At 37.1% G+C, this 17,593-nt stretch overlaps 1 protein-coding gene across 1 annotated transcript in view; it reads right to left on the bottom strand.

Annotated features, from left to right (window-relative positions):
- HERPUD2 (HERPUD family member 2) overlaps nt 1–14,526 on the bottom strand; it is a 35,810-nt gene extending 21,284 nt beyond the window's left edge. The window contains exons 1-2 of the mRNA XM_006201888.3: nt 14,254–14,526; nt 942–1,019 (exon numbers count right to left, since the gene is read on the bottom strand). Coding sequence (XP_006201950.1) covers nt 942–1,019; nt 14,254–14,400 — 225 coding nt within the window. The 5' untranslated portion in view covers nt 14,401–14,526. The remainder of the gene's footprint in view (nt 1–941; nt 1,020–14,253) is intronic.
- Between the last annotated feature and the right edge of the window lie 3,067 nt (nt 14,527–17,593).

The following is a 17,593-nucleotide window of genomic DNA, read 5'->3' as shown; positions in this document are numbered from 1 at the left end:
ACTACTCTAAAAAATAAAGTCAATTAAGAAAAGAAACAGGGAGGGGGTGGAAATCTGGTGCAAATCCCACTACTTCTGAGAGAGAGAGAAAGAGAGAGATGTTATTAAACCACTTTGGCAATTTGAAACCATAGGATTAAAATGAAAATGACAGCAAGAAGTCACACTGGCAAAGGTAAAATGTCAACTATCTAAACAGAAATAATATATCAGTGTAAGATTTTTTTCAAGTTTCCCACAGTGATCATAAACATATAAGAGAAGATACAGATCTTCTAAATCAGATTAGGGATATCCAGAAAGCATTAAGAATTAAGTAAAAGATCTAAAGCAAAACATAAGACATATATTCAGTTCTGCTACATTCACAAGCAAAAAGAATCTCAAATGCAGAAAAGTTCTAAAAGTATAAATTCCACAAATAAATATCAGCTAAAAGCTGCCATTAAAATAACTAGCATTCAAGCTGTCAAAAAACTAAACTGAAATATATTTTAACTCTGAGTACTAGTATGCAAGGTTTGCTAACTGATGGACCAATTGGGCTTCTTTCTATTTCCTGTCCTGAAATTAAACTCCTAACCCAAGTAACTTGTATTAAAATGTCATGCTGTTTGGTCAAAAGGGGATTTAACAGAGGAGACTGTTACCAGTGAAAATCCTTCACCACCACTTGAACACCGTACTTCTGCACTACTAATAAGTCAGTAATACTTTCTTACACAACAAATCCTTGAACACAAATATATAATCCTATTTCAGATTTAGCTATCAGATGGATATACAAAACTATAACCTAATCAGGATCACCTATTACGCTACCCAAAAAGGCTGATTTTAAGTATCTAAAAACTAAACTGGTTGGATATCGGTAAAACTTCAGACCATAGCTCCTCTCGTATTCCAAGTATTTGGTATCAAATAGTGGTAGAAAAGCTTACTTTTCTGAGAATGTCTTTCAGCTGCAGATGATCGGGAAGCAGTCTGCCCGAATACACCAATCTCTGATCCTTCGTCAACTAAGAAATGGGACAAAGAAAAGAATTCAACTTTTTCTAATTATACAAATTGAAGATTGGGAATAAGATGCCTAAATATGGATAAAGCAAAACTCCCTTTAGTCAGAGATAAGCAGAAAATTGACAATTTAAGAATTCTGTTTTTCCAAATTCCACTTAAGACACTAAGAGTTCAGCAAATGGTAGCATATATATTGTAGATACAATAAAATACAGATAATTATCAAATTATTTTTAAAACAGGGAAGAAAAGGTGAATTGGAAGTTTGTCTTTTCAGCCTTAATGCAATGTATGTGTAACTGCCATTAAAAACTTTCAAGATTATAAATGAGAAGGTGGCTGGCTTTCTATTAACAGTCAACAGTGGGATAAAATTTCAAGGTTACTGGTGGAGGTTTTTTTTTTTGCATTGTTTTGTCAGTATTTTTAATCTAAAAGTATATATAATATTTATTTTCTTCTTTATTAACATCATGCAAGACAATGTATTGATTGTAATCCAAGAGCCATTTGGATTTAGTTACAGCTTTAGGTAACTATTCTAGTTTTTATTATTCTTGCCATTCTCACATTCATACACTTTTTAAGAACACAAGACTAAGAATCAACTGAAGTGCATGGAGATTCAGTTGCCATCTCCATATTTTGTTCCTTTAACAAACCTGCTAAGTACTCACACTACTAGCATTAAAGTATTTAAAATTAAAGCATTTATGTCAAGTCCCCATAAGACCTCCTATTTCATTTAACTGAGAAACAGGCAAATGTTCCTTGAATTCTATTAGAACAATTAAATATTAATTATAGCAACAATTATTAAGTTGTAAAATCCAAGTAATAACTTTAACAATTTTCAAACAGGCTATATATGCAACATCACTACTAAAAAAGTGTCTTAGATTAAAAATAATCATGATAGAAACTGTCATACTGAGTAAGATCTGTGGTTCAGGGATCCTTAGATATCAAAGATCAAGGGAAAGGAATAATTGTCCTTCCAAGATACTTAGCTTTTAGGCATAATCTAGCTTCTCCTGGAAGAATTTTTGAGTGTACCAGTCCCAAAATGTGCATATACAAATTCCTATATATAAACAACCAAATACAACACAGGAGTTTTTTAAAAAGATACATATCACAAGTTTTGAAACGTCTATCAATACAGATAAGTACTGAGTGGGGCACAAATAGTAAATTATATAACATAAGTTAAATGCTAAGTAGATGATGATTACTTTAACCCCTGGACAAAATGAATTATGTATTGCTTTATAAGTTTCCATAATGCATTTACTACTTCAGCTGGAACCCAAAGAAGTTTCCTTGGTAAATACTACAGCCATCATAAACTATCATTTTTTCACCAGTCCAAAATTGTAACATATTCTTCTATGTCATATCATTCTGTATGAAAACATCAGTCTTTTCTCTCTTTTTTTTTTTTTTTTTACTTTTCAAACATACACAAAGTGAAGAGAATAAAATGAACTCTCAGGTACCATCTTTTAAGGATCCCCAAAAAGCTGGCTCCAACAATTATTAACACAGAAATATTAAAATTTATAACATGGATATTTGAATGTTTCCAGGCTTTTGTTATTACTCGTAGTGTCCTTCATTCATACTATTTATTTCTGCATTTTCCTACCATATCCTGTAATATGGAAATCCCTGGTGATCTTGATAAAAGCAATCTTGGTGAAGCAGTAGGGCAGAAACTTAACTGGAACGGATTCAAGAGAAAAGGAGAGGAGTACAGCTTGAGATAGTGAATATCCACAATTTATAAAGACAAGGAAAGAAATACAGCAATAGCTAGAAGAGTAGACTCAAAAGAAGGTCTTGCTTGTTTTACTGTTTTTTGTTTTTGTTTTTTTAAGAAGAGAGAAATAACATGTTTGTGTGCCAACAGGAATAATCTAGTAGAAAGGAAAAAACTGAGAATGCAGGAGAGAAAAGCAGAGAATTTCAAGAACAATGTCCTTGATTAGCTAATGGTAGAATCTTGTGTGGAGAAGTTGGACTTACAGAAGAATATGACAGAGGTAGGTGAAGAAATGTTAAGAAACTTGTACACAATATACTGTATAGCACAGGGAAATATATACAAGATCTTATGGTAGCTCACAGAGAAAAAGATGTGACAATGAATTATATATATGTTCATGTATAACTGAAAAATTGTGCTCTACACTGAAATTTGACACAACATTGTAAAATGATTATAAATCAATAAAAAATGTTAAAAAGAAAGAAAGAAAGAAAGAAAGAAAGAAAGAAAGAAAGAAAGAAAGAAAGAAAGAAAGAAAGAAACTTGTACACGAGCCCACTAACTAACCTCTAAGAACAGAGCAGAACGTATAGTAAACATTCAATGAGCATCTGATATTAATTTCTATACCTACTCCTCTGACATCACGCAGTTTCATGAGGATCTAATGAGAAATTACATGAAAGTACTGAAAATTTGTATGACTAAGAGCAGGCTGTGTATGTTCATTATGCATAAGAATGTGATTAGGACCCTGGGTTGGTTAAACCTGCAATAACTATCACTTTTAATGACTAAAAAAGCAAGCCCTAATCCATATTTGAACCACCTTCAAGAATGAGTTTAAAATGACATTTATAAATAACAAAAGGGAAGCTTTTAATTAATTTTACTTCTCTACACAGAGAAAAAAATATTTTGATATTGGTAAAAAGGAGCCTATGTCCAAAACATAAGTTACTTTCCTTCAGATTTTTAATGAAAGGATGTATTGAGTGGCAGGGTGAAAGAGGTATTTACCAACCTCTGCTTCAAAATGTAAGAAATCTATAATGATCTTCTTTCTGCATGGGTAATCTCCATCATAGTATTAAACTGTAACAGTAATGGAATTAATCATGTACTTTATCACAAGTATCACTTCTAAACAAGATAAGACAAAAATATGCTAGAATACTCAGTATTCTGGACTATCAACATATATATACAGATATATATATATCTGTATATATATTTTATATCTGTATATATAAAATAAGTACAATGGCAATCCAATTTAGATAGTTTACTGTCATAATTATTTACTAGATAGGTTTAAAGCAATTTTTTCACAGAAATAATATGGATCACTGTCAGAAACTTCACAAACTCTGGAAACCCATGCTTGAAAAACTTCGCCACACAAATTAAACACACTTAAGATGATCACTTAGTTAAAAACACAGGTACTGAAATCTCATGAGAGTCAGCTATAAAGTAATCATCCAGATTGTCTATAATGATAATTTGTATATCAAAATACAAACCAAAATTAAAGATTTTGAGAATTCCTAGTCCTAAACTATGAGACCCAGTTTGAGAAACATAAATAATCATTAAACTTTTAAACCTAATGGCACATAATCTATTTAACCCAAAATACAGCTGACTAAACTAGCATTAGTTGAAGCCCAGAGACTGGTAACCCCTTATCCCCACGTCCTACTTTTTTAAAGCCTATACCCACTGAACAGAAAGGCTGGGCGAAAGCTAAGCAAGTCCCTCAGCAGGATGAGGAAACAGCATGACCAACAGCACTCAGCTAAAAGTCTGACATTTGCAAGAAGACAAGACCACAGCTTTCACTATTTGTACCTGTAAAAGAGCAATCAAGGTTTAGAAAACCCATTAAGAGGCATGTATACATTTCTTTCATATCACTGGTCATTGTCCCTCCAGGGTCCTTTGCTAAATTTTCCATCCAATTCTAAAAATTAAAGTTCTTCAGGTGAGTTGCAAATTTGCTTCTCTATCCAAGGCCTCTCTCTCCTTTTCAGGCCCAGACCCATATACCCAACATTTAGACATTTGATTATCTTCAGGTATCTCAATAGGCAACTCAAAGTCAGAACATCTACAATGGTTCTCAATTCCCAATTCCCCAAATCTTTCCTTTTACTTGTTCCCTAATCCATAACAACTTGGCACCAGTTGTTTAAGTCAAAAATCTGGACATTATCATCAGTTTTCCTTCCTCTCACCTTGTCTAACATTTCTAACCATCAGCAAATCCTCTGGACCCTATCTCCAAAAGTCTCTCTTAGATCAGTCCATTTCTTTCCATTTCCATTGCCATTACCTTAACCTAAACCATCATGTCTTGCCTGAACTTCTGCAACAGCTTCTTAACTGGTCTTTACACTCTGTTCTACAGTCAGAAAATAGAGTGATCTTTTAAAAATGTGAATCAATTCTGTCACTCTCTAATGGATTCCTACGACTCTGTATTTAATTCTAATTCTTTACCATAACCAGATGGTCCCAGCGGATCTGGTTTCTGTCTCTCTTTCCAACCTCCTCTGATCATATTTCTTTCTCATTCACTAGCCAAACTGGCATCCACTTAGATCCCCGAATATGCCAAACTCTTCCCCAATTCAGACACCCTACCTGCAACATTCTCTCCCAGCTCTTGCAGGGCTGGCTCTTAATCATCTTTTAGGTCTTAGCTTTAAAATGACCCCCTCAAAGAGGTCTTACCTGATTCACAAATTTAGTAGAGTATTCCGTTTCACATAACCTGTTTCTTTCATAACACAAATCACAATCTGTAATTATGTGCACATGTTTATTTCCCTAAGTGGAATATGAGTGCCAAAAACAAAGGAGGGTCCATGTCCGTTTAGCTCATCCCTTTATTCCCAGAGCCTAGCACTGTGTCCTGCAGAGCACATGCTAAATGCCAGTTTGTTAAATGAAGTGCTATGAGTCCAAAAGGGTTTACACAGATTTGGAAGACAGAACTTATGTGGAGTTTGTTATATCAGTTTTTACATGTAATCATTAAGAATGGAAATGAAATATTTAGTCTATGAATCAAAATACTAATTTAAAGCACTTGCTAGTACTAAATTCATCTGGTTCATCTCTGCAAATGGTACTGATATTAGCAGACTACTATGAAGGAGGAATCATGTATTAGAATTAGTATTAACTTTTCTCAAAATTAATAATCAATTTAAAATAAACTTTTATCTTTCTACAGCAAGGGAACATTAATTTCCAAAAACCAGAATATAACAAAATTACATGGTACCCCATGAAAATACATGAAGCAAAAACAAGTGTGGATAGAGATGTGAAGAAAGTAGAACCTTCAGACATTGCTGGTGGGAGTGTAAAATGGAACAGCCTCTGGAAAAGTTTGCCAGTCCCTCAGAAAGTTACCCTATGACTCAGTGTATACCCAATTCCATTCCTAAGTATGTACCAAAGAGACCTGACATGTCCACACAAAAACCTGTAAGGGACTGTTCATAGCAGCATTATTCATAATAGCCAAAAAGCTGAAACAACTCAAATGCCTATCAATTAATGAATAGATAAGCAAAATATGATATATACATACAATGGAATATTACTTAGCCATAAAAAGTAGTGGAGAACTGATATATGTTATAACATGAATGAACCTTATAAACATGCTAAGTGAAAGGAGCCAGGCACAAAAGGCCATATATACTACAGTTCCATTTACGTGGAATTTCTAGAATAGGCAAATCCATAGAGACAGAAAGTAGACTGGTAGTTACCAAGGATTGGGGGAACAGAAAATGGAGTGACTGCTAGTGAGTATGGGGTTTCTTTTTGGGGTCATGAAAATGTTCTGGAATTACAGTGCTGATGATTGCACAACTCTGTGAACTATTAAAAACTACTGAGTTACACACATTAAATGGCAAATTTTATTAGTGTTTGAATAATTCTGTAGTATGTGAATGTCTCAATAAAAAAAATTGCTGCTTTAAATTGAATATTCAAATGCCTTCAGATAATCAGAAGTAAAAGAAAAAAGAATTCTTTAATTTTACTGTGGTTGAAAACAGAGAAAAAGAAGTTCTCATGTACATATGTTAAGCAAGAAGATTTGAAAATTTTTCTATGCCACTAAAAAAATTGCCTCTTCAATTTATATATCAATAAATTTAATTTAAATATCTGGGAAACCAGTAGTTAGACATGATAACAAACAACACAATAACCAACTGACTTAATTTTCAATTAGTTTGGATTATAAGCTACAGTATTAGGAAAAGAACAGATTTTGAAATTTCAATTCAAATTCAGTTAAACTTGTAAAAGTAATGCAATTTTACTTATTGAGACCTTCTAATTACAGTATCTATTAATTTGATTAAAAATCCATTTCTGTATTAGTTAGAGTAAGTATTGCTAGCAGCTATAACAAACCCCAAGATCTCAGTGGCTTGACACAATAAAAGTTCATTTTTCTCTCAAAAAAAAAATTATGTGGCACCCTTTAAATATAAGAATTCAGAAGACTCAGGATTGTATATCTAAAATAAAGTACTAATTAAATTGTCAGTTAAAAATTTCTGTTAAGATATTGGCTACACAGATTAATACATAAATATACTTGACCATCTCTGTTGACACTACCACCATTCTTCCTGTTGCTCACACCCTACATCCAATAGTCAGCAAATCCTATTAGGTATACTACTTGCACTGCATCCACTGATCCACCCTAGAGGAAGCCTGGTGACACATGGCAGAGCAGAGGCAGCTAAATTACCAAATAAGAAACATCCTGTTGGCACTCTCAGTATTCCAGAGACAGAGCTATACCACTCCCAGTAAACAGCTGCTTAACCAGCTGGCCCCAAAACTCTGCTACCCACTTAGCAGAGATTGCTAAAAACCAAGATGCAGAAAGCTCCCCTGCTAGTATAATATGAAAAACAAATCCTAAACTGGGGAACGATATTTTTTTTCTAAAAAGTTTACATATATTATTACCTAAAATGTCTGATTTTTTAATGTTTAACTAGATATCAAAAACTGATAAAATACTATGGATCCCTAATGCACTTAAAATATTCACAAGAGTCGAACAGATGAGTTTAAAAAGCCAACACTTTTATATTTCTAGAAAATCAAAAGATTAAATTTTGTATGTAAAAAGACTAAATGGGTCTCATAATTACATATGGCTTAAAAAATCATGTCCTTAGTATATCCAACTGCAACATAATCAAATAGCTCAGTAAAAGCAATCATCAAACTTACATGTTAGTTCAAAGAACTACAGCCCAATTTCTTTGAAAGTAGTAACTATTAATATTTCAATACTTACATATAGTTCAGTCACAAGTGTCAAACAGCTTTAAAGAGCTGGCTCCCAGAAGGTGCACAAAATATCGTTTCTGTGGGAAATGAATTCTGTGAATTTGTACTGGAACAAATTTCCCTCCCACTCCCACTAAACTCACCCAATCTAAAGCCCCAGGAAATTCAGAAACACTGTAAATGGAAGCATAGCTTACCCAAACTACCTCTACCTCTTACCGTCTTGCAACAACAGTAAACAAAATCAGCTTACAGAGCTTGAAGAATAATTTTCTCTAGAACTGCAAAGGGACATTCCCTACTTAGATTTCTACTCATAGCCATTCACAAATCAGGTATACACACAACAGAGATGCCAAAATACATAACTGCTATGGTTCATGCAAATAAGCAGGCTTGTGAAAAGAAAGGGGAATGCAATGTATTTAAAGTCTTAAATGTTCCTATGCCTTCCCTATAATTTATCAAAACAAAAATAACCACATGCTAAGCTGATATGCATTAGAACAGTAGTAAGACTATGCTACTCATTCATCTGTAGCCTTTAGATGACCATCTAACATAAACATCTTCTTTTTACAGTTCACTTACTTCTTTTCAATTTGCAAGTATATAACTGAGACGGCCAAGTCCCTAAATGCCTTTCTTCATCTTATATATAACCATCACATGGTTAAGACCAACCTGGGTTCAAATTCCAATTCTATTAAGAGTTCTTTGATCTTGGGCAAAAAAATCACCAATCCTCAGACTCCTCATCTAGAAAATAGAGTTAATAATAAAACCTGCAGCATAAGCTGTCTATGAGGAACAAATGTGATAAATATATAAAGTGCTTAGTAAAATGCCTAGTATATACAGCAACCACTTAGTAAATGGCAATTTAAAATCAGAGCACCAAATACGATAGTTAAATAAAAGCATGTGAGACCATCAAATCAATATTTATTACATAAAGGACAGAAACTTAAACTTAAAAGTTCTAGAAAAACCCTATTTTAAAAAGCATGATGGATGTTGAGGGTAGGAGACTATATGTGTGGGTGGGGAGGGCTATGTGCAAACTCTCTGAATTTTCTGCTCAATTCTGCTGTGAACCTGAAACTGCTCTGAAAAATAAAGCCTACTATTGAAAAAAAAACTAAACATTTAAAAAAATTTTTTAAAAAGCATGATGCGTGATTAAACAAAACATTACCTTCATAGTACTGTTATTTTCCGAAAAAAGACACTATAAACAGGCCACAAAGGAGTTAAATAAAACAAATTTTAGTCAGCACTTATTCAAGACTTTCAACTTTCTATCAACCTTTGAACTCAATTTAATGTTTTAAAAGGAGCTCTAAAATTTTAAAAATCTGAATATTTTGCTAGGTGACATGAAACCTTCTTAAACGTATGTACTAAAATTTTGTAAGACAAAAGTCTTATAAAACAAAAATTATTTATGTGTGTGTATTATAGCCCCTTTAAATCAACATTATGAGGTGGTTAAGAAAGCAAGTTTTTAAAATGACCTGCCTAATTATACTAAGTAAAATAAGTAAGGCAGAGAAAGACAAATACTGTGCGATATCACTTATATGTGTAATCTAAAAAATACAACAAACTAGTGAATGTAACAAAAAAGAAGTAGACTCACAGATACAGAGAACAACCTAGTGGTAACCAGTGGGGAGAGGGAAGAAGGGGAGGGGCAATATAGAGGTAGGAGATTAAGAGGTACAAACTATTAGGTATAAAATAAGCTACAAGAATATATTGTACAACCTGGGGAATATCGCCAATATTTTATTATTTTTTTAAATGACTTGCCTATATAAGGTAATAGGTAATTACAAAAATGAGACAGACATAAACCTCAAATTATTTTTATACAAGCTACTTCCACTGACAATGAAGGTAAGACTTCCAACTGAACTGCAGGCAATTTGACTATGGAATGTTATATTCTCAGTATAGAATCTATACAACTGATTCTATTCTTGTTTCTTTAATTTTAACAGAACCTCAGAGCAAAGGCACAATTTGAAAACGCGCCAAGACAGAGGAAATCTACCCAGAAATGAGGGACATGTTCGACAGGCATTTTGACCTCAAGACTGGAAAAAGGGGAGCAAAGGCATCTAAGTCCCAGAAAGGTTTGCCTTCAAAACTGAATTCAAGGTGAGTCAGGTCCATGTTAGTTACTGTTTATGAGAACAAATAGTAAGAAATAAGATAACGAAAAAGGTGCCTATCTGGATTTAGACATTCTTATTTTTTATTTTATTTTTTATTTTTAAGTTTTCTGTAGGATAGTCCATTCTACTGGATAACATTTTAAGTTCACCATTTTGAATATTTACACATCTAGTAAATAAGTTAAACTATCTCAAAGTCTGAAACTACTCAAATGGCCTTCTTGACAGGTATCTTCACCCAGTAGTAACAATTATCTAAATTTGAGAATGATTATTTCACACTACAGGCCAATTTTAGGAACTGAAATCCTAAAGTCATGAAGTGATGACAAATGTCATATTAGAATATGATTCAGTTACCTGTATACACTATCAACATGAACTGGTGCACTTCCCAGTTCTTAAACCAAGTACTAAGCCAATTATCAATACCATTCAAAGTTAAACAGAAGTCCACCAGAGCTCAATTTCACATCTGAGGTTTTTAATAATGACTTTGTAAACTTCTGCATAAATACGGCAACTGCCTTGTTTCCTAACTGGAAAACACCTTCCCCTCTGTGGCCCATTATAGATCTGTACTCTTTTTTACATAGTACTATATGTAAAGTACTAAGCATTGTAACAATATAAAGCATTTAGAATCATCAGTGCAACATTAGCTCTGAAAGAACAGTTAAAAAGAAGAAAAGAAACTACCATCTACTTGAAACTGTATTTAAAAAAAAAAAAGCCCCTGTGAATCTTTTCTTAAAACAGGTACACATTCCCTTACCCCCAACTCCAAAGGACAGCTCCCTTCTTGTGCTCCTGCAGCACTCAGTACATCCCTCTTGTATAACATTAGCCACATAATATTGTAGTTATTTACTTACATGTCTGTATGCCCCACTAGACTTGAGCTTCATAAGAGCAAAGGACTCTTATCATCACCTTTTTGCTTAGTATACACATAGACCTTCAAAAATGTCAGGTCAATAAAATCCTAATTAAACATATAAATGAAGCCCAAGAAAATGTGTTTTGGAAAGATGGATATGTTTGTTGTGGGGTAACTGAGGGAGGGGAAGTTGAATTGAAAATATCCATGTGGATGGAGATTACCTGTGATTAAATAAAGTCAATATCCGACCATAAAACGAAAAATCTTAAGATTTTACACACTATTGCAGAGTTTAACCAGAATTTTGTTAAAGCATGTAGGGACCTATCCTTGTAGAGATCCTAAAAGTACAACTTCAAATCTCCATTCTTCTCCCTCTAGCAGCTCTCATTTATCTTCCTAGAAGCCAGTGCCCACGGGGATGAAGGCCCTCTACCTCCCCTGGCCCAACAGACCCAATTAGAGCAGTGATGACCAGAGCTACCAACTTTTCTGCTTCCTATTGGGGGTCACCTGCTTCTACAAGGCACTAACCCTTCTCTGCTTCCATGTCCACCCACCTTCACCAGGCAGATGCATAAGGAATCAGGCATAAGAAATTATCTCTGTTAAACACCAAACAGCACTTGAAACACTTAAAAACTGAATCAATGTTAAGTAGTCATTGTAGGTGGTCATAAGAATCTAAACTTTGTTTATATTAAACCAATACTATAATATTGCTTATAATGTAAAACTTCTCTATTCCAAATAACACCCTTACAAAGTAAACTTTAAGGACACCAATTCCTATGCTGAGAACTACCTATGGCTTCAGAATATCATTAAACAACTGGTCTGTTCAGCAACTGGAATACTTCAAATTAATTCTATGTGATAAATAAGTTAGAATGTAAGTCTGTTGAATCTAATAACCTTACAAAGTTTTCAGCAAAGTTCTGTGAAAATGAATACATTACCCACAGTCTCATTAACAGAAATAAATCTCAACTATTACAATTCACTTGGGAGTAAATTTGCTCAGGAGAAAAAAAGTCAGGTTTGCCACAAGGTTATGTAATTAACAGGCTGCTTATTATTTGGTTATAGCTTCCAAAAGTGCCTCGGGTGTACTAGAAGCAGATGGGTTAGGAGGGCGGGGTATGGAGAAGTTTGCAACTGATCTGTCCTCCAGCAGCTAACTAATCTCCAGTGGTCCGCACTGATAGCCAGCCCTCCACTGGAGATTAGTGCTAGGAGGGCAGAACTCCTGTCAAAAACAGGTTTCTCCCAGGTGCAGGTAAAACAAATGAATTTCACACTCCTCTCTTAGGTATTTTTTTTAAAAAGAAAGTTTCATAAAAATGGTAACTCTTGTTCTATCATAGTGTAAACCAAATTCCTTTTGGTTTAATTGTATAATATAAAGATCCTCACATAAGTATATACTTAAGCATATATATTTAGATATATACTCAATAATAAATGTATTTAAGAGTGGTATACTTAGGAATAATGTACTTAGTTATGGCTCTGTTACAAACAGTATTATGGAAATCTATGAGTTTCAATGCTGACTATCCTGAAAAGCTATTTTCCACTTCAAAAACATACAACAAATCACATGCAATAGGAAACCTTTTGTAAAGCAGAAATTTTTAAAAACAAGTTACTACCGCTGTGTAAATATTAACTTCAAGAAAAGATTTGAATAAATGAGAGTTCCAACTGTTTTGTTCCAAGTACTTAAAAACTTCAGGGTTTTTATTTCTCCTACTAAAAATATTTGTATAATAAGTACTGACAAACACAGCTAATGCCCACAAACAATTGTTTTTCTAAACCTCCTGTTTTTGCAATAACCACCCTATTTCTATAGTTATTCTAGAAGCCTAAACACCTAACTAAACTTAATATTGTAACATTGAAACACTTCTAACTTATTAATATCTTAATATAGATCAAGTGCCTTCCTCACTTATGTGCGTAAAACAAGTATTAACTAAAACCTATAAAGCATAGTTGCTTTCCAACACATCCTTGCTGCTGGCTTAAATTTGCCTGATGCCAAAAATGTTTCCCACCCTAAAAATCTGAGCCTCTTCATTAATTTAAAAAAAAAAAAAGCTTAGTAATCACTGAAACTACTTATTCAGGAATGAAATTTTTACACAAGAATGTGAAAGCCTCACTTTCATACACTCTACATTGCAATATACTTTTCTAAATTACTCCAAGACTTCTTAATTATCAACTATGTTGATAACTTTCAAATCTAACTTTGGGGACAAATGGAGCTACTGTCTGTCTGTATTTTATTTATTATCTTCGCAATCTCCAGATATGATTCAGAATGGAAAACACTGCCACACTGATTTACAAATGGCTATATGAAAGGAATAAAAGATGCACCAAATGGGGGGCGGGGGGAGTGGGTATCAAAGGACTGTTCTCTTCTAAGTTTAGAAAATTTCTGTGTCCTCTACAGGAGAAAAATGAAAAGAGGGAGGAGCAGAAGAAAGTGAATTTGAAACGTGAAGTTTTGCTTCTTAAAATACTTATTAGTGTGGAAAGTACAACTTTTATAGGGGTCACATTTATTTCCAAGAAAAAACTAGCTCTTTAATAGTGAGCAAATTTCTGGGCCGGGTGTTGAAAGTAAAAAAGAATTTTAGACTAACAAGCAATGAAAGCCTTAATATGGGTTGCAGTGCTTCTCTAAAGACTTTTTTTTTTTTTAAGATGCATCTGTCATTCTCATTTTCGGTTGATGACTTTGAGTCCAAGGAAAATGGTCCTATTGTACGCCTGCCAATTCCTATGTCCCCTGATACTTCTGTACATACTTTCACTAATTAACTGAAGCTCATCAGGAAGATATTAATGATGGTTCAGACACTCAAGAGACACATAACCTCGGAAGGAAAAATACTTTGCAATCAAAATACTTCGCAGTCAAAAAGAGACCTATTTGATTGAAGAGGGGAGGGGGTGAGCAGAAAGTAAGGGAGTACATGGCACGAAAAGCTGCTGGCCAGAGCAGCTGCGCCCAGCTTTCAGACACTTACTGGTTTGCTAGGGTACACGTTAGACAGATGCGTTTTTAGTTTCCCCACGGTCCAGTTCAAGAAGCAGCTAATAGTCTGGTCACTGTATTTCTGATTCGGTGCTTTAATGATGAGGGTCACAGGAATCTCCATCCCACTTTGGTCCATGGTGCCCCCAAAGTCGAACAGAGTCAAGAGGACCAGCAGTTAAGCCCAAATGAGCCGAGGTGGTTATTGGCGGCGCGGCTGAGATGGGGACGGAAGCGACTGGGTTCTTAATATTCCGTGTTCAAGTCAGTCACAAGCGCATCGGGCGATACAAAGGCCATTGCCGGTACCAAGGATGATGGACAGTGGCGGACGCGGCGCCGGGGTCTGGGGGCACGGCCGTGGATGCAGTTTTCCCCGCCAGGTCCGGGCTCCGCCGGGCTCCGGACTGCAGAGGGAGGCGAGAGGAGAGAGAGAAAGCGGTGAAAAGGGAGGGAGGGGTGAGGGTGCGACAGTCCGAGTCACTGCCCCCTCTCCCGTCGCGACCCCCAAGCTGAAACGCAACAAGGGCCCTACGCGACGGCTCCGCCACGCGGGCTGGAGAAAGGGACGGACCGATCAGGGAGGCCAGCCGCGACAGGTAGGGCTACCTGAGAGATGGCCGCGAGGCCCGCCACCGCCGCCCTTCGCGCCCGGGTAGGGCCGCCGATCACACAGTCCGGCCAGGCGTCCTCCGCGGCGGCCGCTCCCTTCCTGCTGCTCAGCGGCGGCCACGACCCGGCCCCGGGTCTCGCGAGGCGCCGCGGTGGCAGCGAGAGAAGTTGGCCGAAGGGCGCGGTCCGCTCTCCGCCTGACCCCTGGGGCAGGGCAGGGCAGCGCGGCGCACGGCCGGGCGCGGCAGAGGCGGCGGCAGGTGGCGGAGGGCGGGGACTAGAGTCGAGGCGCCGGCCGCGAGCGCGCTGGTTTTGTTGTTGTTGTGAAGATGGTCCAAGTCCCCTTTAAGCCGGAAAACGCAGGGCGGAAGTGCGTCACGCGCGGCCGGCCTCGGAGTGCGGCCCGCCCGGTCCCGCCGCGGCCGCCGCCCGCCGCGCCCAGCCTGGCGTAAGACACCCCGGGCCGAGTTCCGGGTCGCCCCGAAGCCACACTGGTGCGTCCGAGCCCGCCAGGCCTGACCGTTCGCTCGGCCCCGCCTCCCCAGCGGCACCCAGGCCTCACCACTAGCGCAGCTGGCGCTAGCGTGTCCTGCTTTGACCACACCCTGAAGACTCGCGAAGTGTTGCTCCATCCTAAGAGTTGTGCCTGCTGAAGTTAGTGTTCTTCCTGATGCTGAATCAAACTTCTGCTCAGAATTTGTGTCGACTGCAAAGCACGGTATCAGGAGCTCTGGCGGAGGAAAGACCGTGGGGCACACTGCTTAAAGAGAAGGCTTTCGGTTAAACCTGAAGTCTACCTCTGCTTTCCGTGTGGCCCTGGCTAACCTTCCTGAGCCTCAGTGTACTTCTCTAAATGGGGGCGGTAATGCCTACCTAACTGCGGGCTGATGAGTAAATGAGCTCTGTAGGTAAGCCATCTGGTCCAGTTCTGGTGTACGGCGGTCTCTCAAGTGTTAATTTCCATCTCTTTCCTCTTCGTATTCTCAAAAGTTGACGAGTGTTTATTAAGCACCTACTGAGTGTTCAGTACAGTGGGAGATGAAGAGGGATGGCCGTATTATTTTTCTGTTTTATGTCTTAGATATGGGAACGCAAAGGTTCTGTCTACCGCCCAAAGCTGACTTACTGTCCATTTTCTGCACGGGTTTTAGAATCAGTGCAGTAAGTGAAGAGTCTGTTAGATGTGCATTTTCGCAGTTCCAGGCTTCCACTTATAGGTGAATGGAAGCAGATAATGTAGAGGGCTTTTGACAAGTGGTCTCTTCCTTTTTCAGCTTCAGAAGGGTTAGTAAAGGTTAGTGACAAAAGGGAAAGTCTTCCTCTCAACACCTAATGCAGCCAGATCCCTTCCACCCTTCCTCCATCTCTTTGTGGTAGGGCACTTGTCATATCTTAGCCATACCATCTCAGTGCTTTTCTGAAATAAGAGTAAAGTCCCTTTATTTCTTGTCATGGAGTAAGTACAGCTTGCTATGACTTAGGTTTCTGTAGCAGACCTTGGTCATTTTCTACCTAGTGTCTAGTCATCCTAATGGAACCGTAATTCCAGCCGCAAATACTTTTATCAGATTCCCTTACATGTAGCGGCAGCCTTTTGACCCAGTTCTAGCCTGTAAGACGAAAGTTGAAGTTTTTATGGTGCTTCTAGGAAAGCTTCAGATGGACATGCTCTGCAGATCAGAGCTCATCCTTGTCCTCCACCTGTCTTTCTTCCTGAAGGAATGTGATGCCAGAGGTGCAGCAACCACACCTCAGTCCTGAAGCAACAAACAGGAGAACAAAGGCCTATGTTACAGGGATGGCAGAGCAGAACAGTTGAAAGGGGCTGGATCCTTTATAGCATAATCATGCCACCGTATAAGACCTAAGCTGTCTGCTCTAAGAATTCTTTAATGTCCACTTCCTGTTTAAGCAGGAAAGTCTCCCCAGCCACCGCAACCACCACCAGCCAACCCTGCAGCTTTTGTCACTTATGCTTGTGACTCAGACTTCCAGGAATCCTTTAGCGAAATGTGGTCATCTTACTTGGCACTCTGAAATGTACATTATTAATGAGGTATACGTTAACAATTGTTAAGACAACATATGCATTTCACTGTGATAGGTACTATTTAGAATTCATCAAAGGTTCACTAACATGGCCAAAAACATTTTAAAATGTAACAAATATTCAAGAGATTGAAATGTATGAGTATAAAGATGATATAGCATCTGACATGATTTTTCTTTTCTTTTCTTTTCTTTTTTTTTTTTTTTTTGCTTTATAGCCACCTGAATTAAGTACCTAGAAATGATTTTGATGCTGTTGAACTTGGCCACAATAGAAACAGTATGTAAATGTGATCCTATTTTTGTTAAATTATGTGTATGTGTGTATAGAGCAATGTGTGGCAGGGTGGTTCCCCAAAATATTGGTAGTGCTTAACTTGGAATTGGGGGTAGGAAAAATAGCATGGAGGGAATGCAAGATAGCACTTACTTAGAAGCTGCTATGAGCATTGAGCTGCCTATTTAAATCCTTGTACATGTTGCAGATAAGAAAACTGAGAGAACAACTACATATCTGTTACCATTTGCTAGTTAAAGACAGCCCTCATGAGAATGCTTAAGAGTAGGATGCTGATGGATAATGAAGGATTTGTGATTCTTAAGACCAAATCTACTGTAACAGTATTGACTATTCAGTACACATAATCTTAGTAGCTAGTTCAGTAATTCAG

Source organism: Vicugna pacos, chromosome 7, assembly GCF_048564905.1.
Source record: "Vicugna pacos chromosome 7, VicPac4, whole genome shotgun sequence".
Taxonomy (NCBI): Eukaryota; Metazoa; Chordata; class Mammalia; order Artiodactyla; family Camelidae; genus Vicugna; species Vicugna pacos.
The sequence above is the reverse complement of the archived record's forward strand: the minus strand, read 5'-3'. Positions and strand labels throughout refer to the sequence as shown.